At 37.3% G+C, this 14,571-nt stretch overlaps 1 protein-coding gene across 2 annotated transcripts; it reads right to left on the bottom strand.

The window, feature by feature from the left end:
• Positions 1 to 1,189: 1,189 nt before the first annotated feature.
• LOC136968530 (atrial natriuretic peptide-converting enzyme-like) lies at positions 1,190 to 12,790 on the bottom strand. 2 transcript variants are annotated; one of them, XM_067262510.1, is made up of 19 exons: positions 12,567 to 12,790; positions 11,251 to 11,482; positions 11,106 to 11,132; positions 10,921 to 11,033; positions 10,780 to 10,847; positions 10,546 to 10,709; positions 10,199 to 10,480; positions 10,024 to 10,131; positions 9,861 to 9,953; positions 9,669 to 9,788; positions 8,987 to 9,167; positions 8,552 to 8,629; positions 8,156 to 8,226; positions 7,511 to 7,685; positions 7,263 to 7,439; positions 7,079 to 7,194; positions 6,845 to 6,984; positions 4,466 to 4,619; positions 1,190 to 1,455 (listed from the first exon to the last, which is right to left on the bottom strand). In XM_067262510.1, the coding sequence occupies exons 1-19, from the start codon at positions 12,591 to 12,593 to the stop codon at positions 1,322 to 1,324; spliced, it is 2,460 nt and encodes an 819-aa protein (XP_067118611.1). In that variant the 5' UTR covers positions 12,594 to 12,790; the 3' UTR covers positions 1,190 to 1,321. The 2 variants fall into 2 exon arrangements, with proteins under 2 accessions (XP_067118611.1, XP_067118612.1); XM_067262511.1 differs by having other exon boundaries at positions 9,678 to 9,788.
• Positions 12,791 to 14,571: the final 1,781 nt, after the last annotated feature.

Below are 14,571 nucleotides of genomic sequence, written 5' to 3'. Positions count from 1 at the left end.
AACTGAGACAAGCTTTTCTCACAATTATCCTTAATGAGATTTAAAAACCCCTTTAAGGATAATTGAGAAAACAAGCGATTCTCCGTCGTCGTAAGAGTTAACGGAAGCCGAAGATTTGTTTTCGGTTAAAATATCCGAAAGAACAGTTAAATGTTTAAATTAATTAAGCTGCATGATCAATAAAGTGTAGCTTGACCTGCATTCTATAAACTCACTAGTGTGTCTACTAAAAATACTTTTATGCCAGGGAAAACTATTTATCTAATAGGAAAACTAAATGTATTATTAATAAAAGGATTATCTACGATAAGGGAACAAAACAACGAACAAACAAATTTTGAAAATGCAAAATATCTATTGGATGTCACAATAAATACATTTTGGACATTAGCAGCATGACATGGGAAAATTTCAATGATGAAGCAATTAATTAATACCTTCTTCAAAGATCTTGAAAACTTAATTTATGAGTAATATTTTTTAGTAATAAGAACAAGACATGTCAAAAAAATGTACCAATGCACTTAAATATGTTAATGTCAGGATGTTTATATTAGAAAAACTCAATTAGATAAATGCAATCAAAGGTTAGATAAAAGCAATTTTGATGCAAAACATATACACTTGCTGATAATTTAGCAATGCTTCGTCATTAACCATATTCCTGTTTTAAAGTAAATATTTCATAAGTGGACAACTGGATGCGTATTAACTTGCCAAAGTTTGCTCGAGCATAAATTCCTGCCACGAAAGATATTTTTCCACACAAAATCTGTATTAGGTAATTTTTTAAGATTAAGGTAATCCACAGAACTGGGACAAAGAACAATGTGGATTTTTGAAATGTTTCCTGATAATAAAGTGCTTTCTTTCCTGTGATGCTAAGAACATTGTTCGGGTTGAATTGTTTCTATAAATTTCCTTAAAATTTATAATAAAAAAAAGACAAATGATGGGATGTTATTTTTTGAAAACTGAACTTGTAAACAATTGTAGAGTTAATTTTATATTGAAAAATTTGTTGTTAAAGGAACTTCGGTGAGTGAACCGTCGTGTTTCTTATTTTTCAGAAGAGTAAGCAAAAAGTAAAGCAGTTTAAATGATGATAAAATGTTTTCCTGATCTCTGTTGATAGAAATTGTATCTATCAGACTACCAACTACTTAAAAGTAATTCACATAGAGAGAAATTATCAAAATATAATTTAATTATTAAAATCTGTAATTAAATTACTGTATAATTAAGAGAGAGTGCAAACAATGTTTTATGACCGTGTAAATGCAACGATTAAAATTCCGAATACGAGTATTTCTTTGAAAGATCAGCATCCTCTCTCGTCGTCTCCGTCCCAGCAGTCGAACACGCCGTCGCACACGTTTTCCCGAGGAAGACAGCGACCCAATCTACATCTCGTACTGGAGCAGTTAGTTTTTATCTCTTCTAATTCTTCACTGGCTGTAATAAAGAATTTAGATTATTTAATTTTGTAGCTATGACATAAGCACTTGCACAAACAGAATGACCCAAAGGTCAGTTAGTTGGTTATATAGTCAGAATTCAAAAAAAGTCTATGATTCAGTTGCTTTTACCAAAATGACGGAATCACAAATAACAACATATCACTGTTCCAAACTATTTTTAATCATTCTACATGCTGGTTTCAAGGGTTCAGACTAATGCATTTGCATAAGGCTAGGGCCATCCAGAAAGTGACAGAAGCTAGAGACTAAATACTGTTCACATTCTGTCCTTACTGCTATATGTCTCTAAAAGGAAAGAAAACAAAAAAATTATGTAGAAGCCCTAATTTTTCAGGGCCCAGAGCAATTTCTTCTTTTTGGTCTCCCTCTGGGTGCCACACCGATTAGGCCCCACGCTCGATTAATGCTCGGTCTCCGACGTCTTGAAAAAGCTCCACCGTGCAAAATATGAAGCCAATTAACCACTTGGTTAACTGACATTTGGGCCACCCTTTTATCTCATTAATTACATTCAGATTGTTTATTACACTGATAATAGAATGTTTGATTTATAGAACTCTGACAAATGAATAATTCATCTGAAAAATAAATTTTAATCAAAAATAGCTTGGTAATTTGTCTATACTTTATTTAGAATTTGCTGTATCATTACAAATAAATTTAAAGCTAGAGATTTATTTAACTTTGCAATCGAGAGATACTAGAATATTTATGCATATTTTGTCATTCTAATAATCAAATTTCTACGTAGTTATATTTTATTTTGCTTTCCTACTGTGAAAGACACCTATGCATATTAAATAACCCACAAAATAATTTTAAAAAGCTGTTAAAAAATAATAAAGACAGTAAAGGTGTCAAAAGTTTGAGTCCAAAGTCAGAGCATCTGAAATTTTCAGGGTTTGATCTAAATACATCATCTGATTGCTCCATTGTGGTTGGCTGATCCGTGATAAGCATAGAAAAACCCTCTTAGTGCCTGCAGAACATACATACATACATGTAAGACACAAGGTGTTTAGCCAGTGGAAAAGGGATAAGGGAAAGGAAAAAAGGAGGGAGAGGAGATACAGTACAGAAAGGTAGGATCCCTTTGAATGGCATATGTATGGCTACTGTACCCTCTACGTTTGCAGTTTTTAGGCTGCAAGGCCGTAGTCTCCCGAAGGGTCTAAAAAAACCCGAGCGTAGCAAACACCAATAATTGAGTGCCGCCACGAATAGCTAAGTGTAGAAGTTGGTGCCAAGCGGCAGTTAGTAGGAAGACTTATATCTACTTAATAAAACTAAATGTGAGTGCAAATCTTAATACTATCACAGCTAGACAACAGTGTAAAAACAAACAGAATGAAAAACTAGACAAGATAAATGGACCAACAGAAGACAAATGAGCGAGACCCCAATTTATTATTTTTATATTTTATACATTAACTTACTCACAAACTAAACTAACCTCCCATAATCTAGGATGAACCTAACCAGATGACCAAAGCTAACAAACCTTAATCTAATTTAACTTAACCTATCATAACCTAACCAGAAACCAAGCTAAGAATCCCTCATCTAACTTACAACTAAGACTAACTTAAACTAACCAAATTTAGACTGAAAAAAAAATGGAAAATAAGAATTAAAATACAAAGTTGAAAGGCAGCTATACAGCGACAGTTGAAACAAAGCAAGGGAAAGCTAATTGTCATCCGTGCCCCCAGAGTAAGTGCTCTCAAGAACCCCATTAAGGGATATGAATGTGAGTAGATGATGGAACATTGTATGCGTGTGAATGAGTAGTTGGTGCAGGTTGCAAGGCCAGTTGTACCCCTCAAGAATAACAGCTCTCATTAAAGTATCCCAATGTGATTGTACCTATTGCAGCGAAAAACTAAGCAAAGTGGTGTTTGGTCCTCCCGAATACCACAATCGCATTGTGGATCGTCCCCAAGGTTAAACCCATGCAAGTAATGCTTAAAGTTGCCGTGTCCCGTAAGTACCGAGCGAAGGTGTAACTAGGGTAAAAGTGGCAAAGAATTGCAGTAGCATCAACCTTGGGGATGAAAGTGTAGGTGAGCCCACCAGTGGTGTCATGGTCTTGGCTGTCTTGCCAGAGAATGAAGATTTGCTTCTTCACGTGATTGTTGATGTACAAGGTAGGAATGTGACTGAAAGTACTACTGACTGAAGACTTTGCAGCCTGAAGGAGAGAGAGAGAGAGTTTTAAAAAAGGTCTCTTATGGCATCTCTTATTTACAATCACTTTCAAATGAAAAATTACGAGTCAGATCGGTACTGAGGGGAGGCTAAGGATTTTTCTAGAGATTTGTAATAGTTCCTACCCTTATAAATTAATGTTAATTTTACTAATAAAAATAAAATCATTTAAGACTACTTTTTTTACATAAAGAAACATTTTATATATCTCATTTATTCCAAAAAAAAAAAAAATAAATAAATAAAAGAGGCCTGCTTATGAGTTAAATGACCTATTAGCTTGCCCCACGGTAAGCTAATAGATGTTTTCCTGGGCTCCATGCAAGCTCTCAATGGCCCCGACGTTTGTGTAAAATCTAAAATGTTTTAATTTCATTCCAAAAATGCCATTCAATTTTATATTACAAGATTTAAAAATATCGTGACAAAAAAATTTTATGACAATACGTAGAATTTTTAAGCAGAATTTTTAACACAATATAAAAATATATTGAAGCAAAAATCAATCTTTCAAATAGATAAAGTTAATCAGATAGGATGTAAAAGAAAAAGAGATTAAATTTCATAGCAAATTCTCATATAATTTACATAATTTTGTTCCTTAATCTTCATATTCCATCAGCATAGGATAAGAAAGAAATGCAAGATTTTAAGACGGAATCAATTGTGTCAATCCCGCTCATATCTACTCCCGAAGATATCATTTACCTACAGAATACATAATTTATAAAAAGATTATGTTTGCTAACATGTTATAAAGTAAAAAAGAAACATACTCAGAACAGAACGAATCCAGCTAACGTAATTGGTTACTTTGGTATACACACCCGGTCGACCGGCTCTGGCACAACCGTCTCCGTTGCTGGTGATTCCCATCAGAACCCAGTGACCGTCAGCCTTCTGACACATCATGGGCCCTCCAGAATCACCCTGAAAAAATATGAATATTTACATAAACAAGATCAATTAAATTGCACTTATGTTTGTATTTTATAGAAAGAAACTAAATATTACACGAAAGCTGCAGTTCCAGACTAAACATATTGAATTAAGTTTTTGTTGAGTTTTATTAAAATTCATTTCACACTACATTTCATAAACTTTTAATGATCTTTACTATATTTATCCTAAATAACAATCATTTTATGTAGCATTAAAGCCTTTAAATTGCAAAATCTTGTCATTAATAATATAAACTGAACATTATATAATTGAACAGTAAGTTATTTTGAAAAGTTAATAATTCAGTTCTTATTCAAATTTCTGACAGGTATTCTATGTCGGATGTTCCTAGACTATATTACATCCACAATCAGATATAAGTGGGCATATCAAGTTGCAGGTATAGAATATCTATAATTAAATAATAAAATGATCTACCGGTAGCAGCAGTTCTCAAATATATATGTACCACGATCAGTTAGTCCGTAACATAGTTTATCCATTTTTTATCCCGTAAAAATTATCTTAGATAAATGCCAAAATATTTTGTGTAACGTAAGTGATAAGTGGTGCATAAAATAGTCTTTCCTTTGGCTAAATAGCATAGAATTGCATTTTAGAAAAAGGAGTAAGTCGTTCTACGGATCGTCGGCGGTCGGCAAACGAGTCTTCGAAAAACGCCGGTCTTCCGGCCCGTACGGCTAAAATAACCGTCGCATCCCGTAGATAGATAGTCGTTAAGCTTCCGTAAGTCAAAACACATCAAATTCGGCCATTATCCCGTTTCGACATCTTAAAACTTGCAGAGACTCAAGATCAAACCACGATCTTGTTTATTATAGAATAGACTCACTTCTACCTTGAACCAAACAGTGCTAATATTTCTTCTTTAAAATCTCCTCACTAACGTTTTCGAACCTTCGGTTCTTCTTTGGGTGAAACGAGAAGCTATTCGTTGGCAAGAACTTTAAAAAAAAAAAAAAAAAAGCTCGTTTCACCCGAAGAAGAACCAAAAGTTCGAAAACGTTAGTGAGGAGATTTTAAAGAAGAAATATTAACACTGTTTGGTTCAAGGTAGAAGTGAGTCTGATTTTACAGTGTGTCAGGAAGTTCGTTGTATTATAGAATAATATTCCACATTAAAAACTATATTATTTGATCTAGTAAGGATTCTCTTTTAGACTAAAACTAGATCATAACTGAATCAAATAGTAGTTTTTAATTAATCGTTTTTATTTTTTTATCAGTAGGTGCATTTTATAGTGAACAGGAATTACGTAAGAATAGAAAATATCATTAAAGGTAATTAATTTTCACTAACTTAAATAAAATAAATAGTAGTACTTTATAACTAGGGTTGCCATAATTGCCAAGCATTGATACAGAAAATTTATTTAAGTGCTAAATAAATAAAACACAAGAAAAGTGGGTAGATAATGGTTTATTTTACTCTGATAAAAAAAAATCAATAAAGTTTAAGCAATCTAATAAAATGAATAGGTAGAATAATAAATGAGATGTAAGGCTAATCCTTTTTAGCCCAGTTATATTTTAAAGTTGATTTTACTTTCTTAATTATGTCATTTTCTTCTTCCACATAATTATAAAATTGGGCGCAAGTGATTTTAAAATTATAATGACAAATCAAAATTGCTTCAATTGTCTCCACCGACAACCTGTTTCTTTCGTCCGACATTAGGGAAAATATTCTCTCCATATTTGCATCGTGGGCCGGAATGGCAAATACATATTCGCATAGCTCTATTAAACATGATTTCTAATCAATACGCTTTGCACGTGCGAAAAATTCGGCCACTTCTCTTCCATACTCAATTTCACAGTTGCTTTGTAGTTTCGGTCGGTATTATTTTTCTCTAAATAATCGTTTAGACAATTGAACTGGTCGAATAGAATCGATGTTTCTTACTTGTAGTACGTTCCGTTTCTTCCCATTCGGGAACTTGGTTGAGAAAACGGGACAAATAATAATAGGGGAAGTATGGCAACCCTATTTATAACAGCACTTTTTGAATAAAAGAGTAAAATTGAATTATTATGTAAAATGCAATTTCAGCATTTAGCAGAGATTCTTCTTGAATGTGCTTGTTATACAATAAACGGTTTTACTCTTTACATACATAAAATTTGGAGTTACACAAAATAATTCCGAAACTAATCACAAGATGGCGCTAGTAGAGTAACGTGATACCCACCAAACAGGCGTCGCGACCACCGTTTTCGTATCCTGCACAGAACATGTTATCGGTTATCTGGTAGATCGGCAGGAAAACTGTCCTCCTCCTACATTCTTCCGACGAAATGACCGGAAGTTCGACTTCCTGAAGTGTGTCCGCTGCAAGAAAAAATTGGCGAAACTTTAATTGTTTTCACTGCACGCACTGCAATTGCGTAACATTGGCCTTCGATTATGACGCAATATTACTCACGGAAGGCGTGTCCTTCTTCTATCAGTTTGCCCCATCCTATAACTGTGCAAGTTTTTCCTTCCCATTTTGATATATGTTCGCTAGGTGTGGGTAGACATATGGGACGTATGTGATCACTAAATACAGCATCCTCATTAAAAAAAGATCTTTTTATACCTTGCAAATACTGTGAATCGGGCCCTACCTGAAAGACGTGGGTTGGTCGAGCTTCAACAGTGCTATATCATTGATGAAGCCCTTATCCACATATTCCGGATGAAGAGCAGCATATGTTATGCGTCTCACCTCTTCATACGGGGTTGGTATTTCGTTGCCTCTACGGAGCAGACCCAGGCGGGCCTTCCAGTGGGAGGATCGAGTACTGACGAGGAAAGAAACTATATAAGAGAGGATAAGATGAGCCTTTTCAGCGTGTAGAACAGAAACACTTACTGATAGAAACAATGGCCAGCAGATAAGAGCCACGAATCTGATATGAGCACCCCACCACACTGAAATTGGCCTTCTCTGTAGAGGGCCGCCTGCCAAGGCCAGGTGCCTCTAGTCACGCTGTTTCCTCCTACGATTCTCTTAGTGGATGATTCGGATGCTGATTTGATCCCGCATTCTGCAAATGATGAAGCAAATTCCATTAGCAAAATATGTAATGTAAAACGTGAGAAACCTCAAAATACGTTAATTAGCGGTGCTAAGTCAGCCACGTGATCGCAAACACCTATTTTTAAAGTCGATTTTCATGATAAATGGAACAAATACATGGCGATTTATATTGCGCAACCTTCGGGTCGTTCATGTAATTTCATAAAATTTATTATTTATCAACATTGCTTAATTGACGTTTAAATTCATTGCAAAAGCAATACGTGAAACGCTAGAACAGATAAACAATTCATCTAATTATCAAAGAAATCGCATGATTTAAAGTTGCTATCGCGAAACCACTTTTTTAACTCCAATGTTTATTCAATGCGTCACGCGACTGATTGAAATCCATCGCGCGATGTTCCACCACGTGTCGCACTCGAGCCAATGATTTACAACTAAAATTAACGCGAACAAAACACAACACTAACTCACCCAAATTTCTGCACTTGATCCGGACCACTTTTCCATCTTTACATCCGGAAGGACGGAAATTAACAGAAGACCTACCCAAAAAAAATCTATACTGAAAATTTCAAAATCAATCGGGTCATTTTGATCAGCGAAAATTTTAAAACACTTGCAACGGTCAATTATGACGCAATTCTACACGCCATCATTTACACGCTCACACTTTTAAATTCCAAATTCATAAAAACACAATTCAATTGTCGAGATGACGTAATGATATTTAAATTATAAGTGTTATTTTCGTTTCAGATTTCGTCACGTGATACTTTCTTTTACCGCCAGACTCAACTGATGACGTCACTCGAGCATAAAAATATAAGAAAGGAAAAATTTCGAATATTTTGCTAATTTTGCACTTACTTTTTCGTGGGTGGAATCAAATCGTAGTAGAGATTGTCGCGAAATTTGGAAGGCAAGACCACTATCGACTCTAAATTCCTACAAAATAAATAAATAATAACTTTTATAATCCTCGAAAATAAACGAAAATTAACTTAATAATTACATGAATCATATAATAAAATTAATTAAATCACGAATAAGTAACCGACGAGACAAGGAAATTCCAAGTATTTTCAGAATGTAGGGACTTTTTTGGTCACTAAAAATTGAACAAATCTTCAAAATTTTATATTTTTATACTTATTTAGAGCGTTAAAAATTCCCCATCGATTAGGTATAGGGAATTTTCCCATTGAACTTCTTTTGCATTATTTTTATAAATAAATCAGATACTAAGAACTCCCCACGAAAATTAGTAAATTTGGGCCAGCTTTACATTTTTTTCTTACTTACTTGTAAGTGAGAGCCGAGCAGATGGTGTTGCCCAATCTCTCCACATCGAATTTCCCCCTCTCGATGACGTCATTATCGTCCAAGCACAACTTTTTCCACTCTCCCTGTCTCTGTATCATCAAATATCCCTCTTTTGAATAAATATGGCTCGTTACATCATCGTCATCCTTCGCTAGCTTCACTAAAAAAAAAAATCAAGATTTTTTAGGGATATCTCCCTGTTTATCCCTACAGTCAGGTTTCCATTAAATAAAGTAAGGATTCATAAACAAAATTTATTGATCAATATTCATTTTTAGGTTTAAAAATGCCGTAAATGCATGTTAACAGCTCCTTAACGACCGATTAATAATTAACAGGCGTTGAAAGTGGCCTATTACATTTAACGTTACAAATTAATGGATATTGATAACCCGATGCTTCGTTGGAAGACCCTTTAGGGCTTTTAACAGGTTTTAATTTAAATAAAAAAGTGACAAATACATCTTAAGAGGCCTTCATCGATAAATTACTGGGCATTAATTTTCAGATCTTTTAACATGACATTCACTTAAGGAAATTGTTTCAGGGTCATACGAAGAAGAAAGGTTGTGAAATTTTATTGTGTTTTCGTTCGCCTTTAAGCATATCGAGCCTTTTCCTTATTGAAAAACAGCCGAACATAAAAATAATTAAATCGTACTGTACATACTACACGAAGCCTCGTCGAAGCCAGAAGGGCAATTCTGGACACCATCACACATTTCACTCCGTTGTATGCATGTTTTTGATCCTGGGCACAAAATAGGGCCCGAGCACCAAGCTAGAAAAGAAAGAATTCTTATTCTTTTATGTTGTGTTGGGCCCTTCTAGCGAAAAATTTTTTAATACTTACGACACGATAACTCATCGCTGTAGTCCCAACAATCGTAAAAACCATCGCATATTTTCTTATCTTGTCGAAGGGCCCTGAGAGCCTCTGCACAACCTGAAACAAGTTATTATAGTAACAAGGCATCTTTTTGTGTAAAGGATCAGTTCTTTCCACGAGTACTTACTGCAGTTTCTTTCGTCTGACTGATCTGTACAGTCCAGGCGTCGATCGCAGCGTGTTTGAGAAGGAACACACTCGTCGTTAGTACAGCGGAAATCGCTTTCCGAACACACTGTACAACAGTAAATCCTTCAATCACATGATCCACAAAAAAACACAAGATTAGCCAATAGACTGACCTGAGAGATCGTTGCGAGTTTTTTCTAGATCGAGCCCTTCGCGTAAAACGGCGCTGTCGTTTTGGGGTTGATATCCCAAGAAGTTCTCATTCTGCTCACCCTCGGACGGAAGAAGGGACGAAGGTAACACTTTGGCTAGCCCTACAGAAGTCTTTCCTTCTTCTTTGGCACTAGAGTTACTTAACATATCCGGAAGTGAGGTAAAGATGGTAATGTTCTCTGTCACATTACTTTCCGGAAGTGATGTTGTGGTGGTCACGCAACTTCCAGGGCAAGCAAGCTCTATAATATACACAGAATTAAAAGAGAAGCAATGATGAAAAGGGCTAACGATGAGAATAAAATACCTGTAAAAATTACAGATTCGGGTGGGATGACGAGATCTTGGAACACATCACCGTTTTGGATCTCTTGCAAAAGCACTGTCCTTGCCAGATGCGTGATACCTTGCAACTCCGCTGCTTTTCTTCTGTCCAGGTGTAATCTGAAGAACACTACGAGATTCGGTTCCCTGAGGGGGTCATTAAGTAAGAGCATCAGCAAATATTAAGGATACTAAAATCAAAAGTGTAATTACTGACCTGAATGCATATACTTTGACGTCATGCAAGACGTGTTGAAACATACTCCTGAGGAAAGTGCTCCTCAACTAGAAAAAGGAATTTTTCAGTACTATGCTTGCTCTGAACAAACGAAAACGAAAAGAATAAGGAAATGCTTACCCTGCTCTCATAGTTTAAAGCCTTAAAGGCAAACCTCTCAGAACTAGCATCTAACAAAGAAGTTTCGAATTGCTCACCCGCGCTCACCCACATTTCTCCAAATATATGAAACACTAAAAAAGTACAGTTTAAAGGTTAAAGGCACACATATAATATTGAATGGGATTTAAAAAATGACCACTCACCTGGTGAGGTATATAGAGTGGTAAGCACTGAAAACAGAAAAAGGTATTTAGAAATATAAAACCCGATGGATAATCTAGACACTTCTGAAGTGACCTCTACAAACGAAGTGTTCGAAATAAGTAAAAGTTCCTGTGATCCACTCACCTCCAAAATATACAGAAATGCCCAAAGCGGTCAAGAATGCCAAAACTGTGAAGACAATGGCTATCACGGTTGCTGCGGAAGAAGGGGTACAACACTTGCATAGCCATAGGGCCTTCCTCTTATATTTCCAGTAGCAAGTGCAGCTAGGAGTCTCGGGTCTCTTGCTTCTGTTAGCGTAAGGGAGGTAATCCGCTGGGAACGTGGACACCAACGCTAAATTATCTAGTCGAGGCTAGAGAAAAGATCCTCAATTAAGATGAGTAAAGGATGACGTCAGGGCGCGATCAACGAAAACAGGCTAATCAGAATTTCACACTCGACGAGTATGAAGGTGGTGGTGCTAGAAATCAACGACGTGACACGCTCGATAGCAATAGAGGGCTTAATATCGATGAAAATCGATACTCACCATGCAGAGTGACGAGCTTTTTAGAAACTGGGGCTGGCGGATTACGGCACGCGCGTACGCATAGAAGAGAATGCACGCAATTGCGAGCAATGGCAAGTTGCACGCGCGAATGGGAAAAAATAGTCACGCGTGGTGGACGATTAAACGAAGTTAGATGCGCTTGCCCGCTGCATCACGCGGTCTCTCTACTTTCCGCGAGTGCACCACGTGACTGTAACGATTCAGTATCACGCTGAATACTTGTGCATCTATCTAGGGCCTCCTACACTAACTACACACCGCGTGACACTTCTTTGTGATGTCACACATGTCCAAGTTTGTCGGTTCTCCAGAGAAACCGACAAACTTGGCCCAAATTCTATAATTAATTATGGGCCAAATGTTAAGGGTGTTATCCTCAACGTCACGGCTTCTATTTTGAATCGGACGTTAAACTTATGAGAACTAAGGAAAAAAAGGAACAATGGGGAAGAAGCATGGGAAAATCGGTGACGTAGCACTAATCCCATACTTTAGCTTTCTGTTAAAGATTCAGAAAGGGCATTTGGAACGTGGAAGACCCCAAAAGAGTGATCCTAATGATGTAACAAGAGTGAGTGATCCTGAAAGGGTGCTCTTATTTAAATTTCGATACCTACATACAAAATTGTAGCTGGTGGATCCCTTTTGGCTCCCAATGAAAGACCAATAAAGGTATTGTAACGTGAAGAGCCAAAAAATTAATCAATTAGAATGGTTCTACAGCTGGGTGATTCGGAGGGATTTTTGCGTTACTTGTTTTTATCTAATTTCGGAAATTGGACCTTACCGAAATGAATCGCGTGGCCCACTGGCGTACTTCTGCAAGAGCTATTATTCTGCTCTACATAGCCGTTGGGAAACGCGAAAGAGAAGTTGTGCATCTCACCTGTTCCCTACTCGCCTCCACCTGCATGACTGGCTGCTTGCAAACAGACGAGGAGAAAGTGTCGTACGTCCTTCTATTCTTCTCGATTGGACGGAAATCACGTGACGGAATCAAGACATCCGTTCACGTGATAAGATATACTTTTCTAAGATGTCACACGATTACGTGTAGATCGAAAAGAACTACATTCGATAACTCAACTCATTCTGGAAGTTCGAGGAAGTATGTGAAACTGATAACACCAAGTGAAACTGATAAAACAAGTGAAACTGATAAACCCAAACGAACGTCTACACCTACGATCACGTGACCGCAAACAGAAAATAATTCTCCTTGATTTACAAACAAAGCCAGCATTTCCCTCGCCACAAAAGGCAGGAACACTTCAATGCCAAACGATACGGAAGCGTTTTTCGATTCTCTAGGGCGTATCCGAGGCCCCCGCAGCACCGTTAACGATCCTAAAACGACGTCACGTGACCGACTACCGAAATTAACGGAGCTGGTGACATGATGGCAATTTCGGGCCGAATTACACTCGCCCCCTCCTCTGCATTTTGCGAAATTGAGGACAGCGTGGTGCAATCCTTCTGACAATGGATGAGAAGCGCGGCTAATGACCGTAAGGAGGGGGTCGAAATTAAGACCCGAACGGCGTCAAGTGACTGGTTCCGGGACAGAATATTGGCACGTGACGCGAACGACTAACTAATTAGGAGGACCCTGAAAAGTTGGCGTGTTTTGTCAACATTTCACCTTCTTCCAGGAATCTTGGCCTTCCCCGGGGCCTTTTCCCCACTGCATCGAGAAAGGGAAAGTGAGGTTGGCGTGGTCACCCTCCCGCTGACCTTGGTAGCGCCGTAGTTGTTCAAGGTCGAGAATTAAAGACAATCCAGGTGAAAGTTACGTAAGTTTTTTCGCGATCCTGACCTTGCGGTGCGATTTTTTTGGGCTCGCCCTTCGTTATTTTTGGAGTCACCATCGAGTTTCGCCATTTCCTTCCGTCACATGAAGTAAAAAACAATTTTCGACACGTGTCGCTTATCCAATCTTCCCCTTCACGTGATACGAGTTTAAACAATCGACCTCGACAAACAATGTGTCACATTTCCTTTCATTATCAAGGGTCTCGCACAAAACCACAACCAAAAATACCCTCTTGTAACGCATATAAAGGCTTCAAAAATTACAGAACTTCACCAGTTCTGTAACTTTCAAGGCCTTTCTATTATCGCGGGCCTGTCGATTTCGTTACAGGAACAACAAGTAGGGTGGGAACGCGTGGTAAAATATGTAAATGAATATAAACATAATCAACCACGTGACCCATTCTTGAAGTAAATTCGTAAGGCGGTCTCTTATGTTAAGGGCTATTCTCTGAAGCAGTAACCACAGAAAAGATACGGTGACGTTCACTATGAAGTGTACGAGGGCCCTATGCAAATAACGAAGCAATCGCAAGAACAATCGAACCATTCTGATTTCTAGAAGATACGAAACTCCTAGGAGGAGCTTCAGGATGATCTTATGAAACACCGATACTATTGTTTTTGTTTTTGCGGTAGCATTGACCAGATGCATGCTAGAGTGGAGAAGTGGCACAGTAGTACATTATAGAGATGCAATGACACGGTTATGAGGCTTTTTCCTCTCCTTCCATTAAACGGTGGCATCTGAAATACGAAAAGAGCCTACAGTATATAGTTTTAGAGCATTCATTATTATAAACAGGGAAAGAGCCTTTCAGTAAGTGAAATCTTTCACTCCCTGCTGAGTTTTTAACGCCTTTCAGGAACCAGTGAGCTACTCAGGATATTTTTAAAAGTTTACAGTACAGGAGGCCCTACGAATGGATCATTTAGAATGTAAAACTCGCGTGTATGCCTACGCGCGTTCGCACGTTTAGTAATAGAGGATCGAGTTTATGACTCGTTACCTAAACGAAAATAGGCTCCGTTACAAAACAAAGAGGATTATTATGCCTATAAGAACAATCAAAGTTAAT

This window comes from Centruroides vittatus, unplaced genomic scaffold, assembly GCF_030686945.1.
Source record: "Centruroides vittatus isolate TY-2023 unplaced genomic scaffold, ASM3068694v2 contig_15, whole genome shotgun sequence".
Lineage (NCBI taxonomy): Eukaryota > Metazoa > Arthropoda > Arachnida > Scorpiones > Buthidae > Centruroides > Centruroides vittatus.
This window is presented reverse-complemented; position numbering and strand designations above follow the sequence as displayed.

Excerpts from the sequence above, each read along its gene's own strand:
- LOC136968530 (XM_067262510.1), bottom strand. The coding sequence starts at position 12,593 with ATGCAGGTGGAGGCGAGTAGGGAACAG. Across the intron at positions 6,985-7,078 it reads AGAAGAAGGACACGCCTTCC|CGGACACACTTCAGGAAGTC; the intron begins GTGAGTAATATT and ends TTTTTCTTGCAG. Across the intron at positions 1,456-4,465 it reads CTGGATTCGTTCTGTTCTGA|CCAGTGAAGAATTAGAAGAG; the intron begins GTATGTTTCTTT and ends TCTTTATTACAG.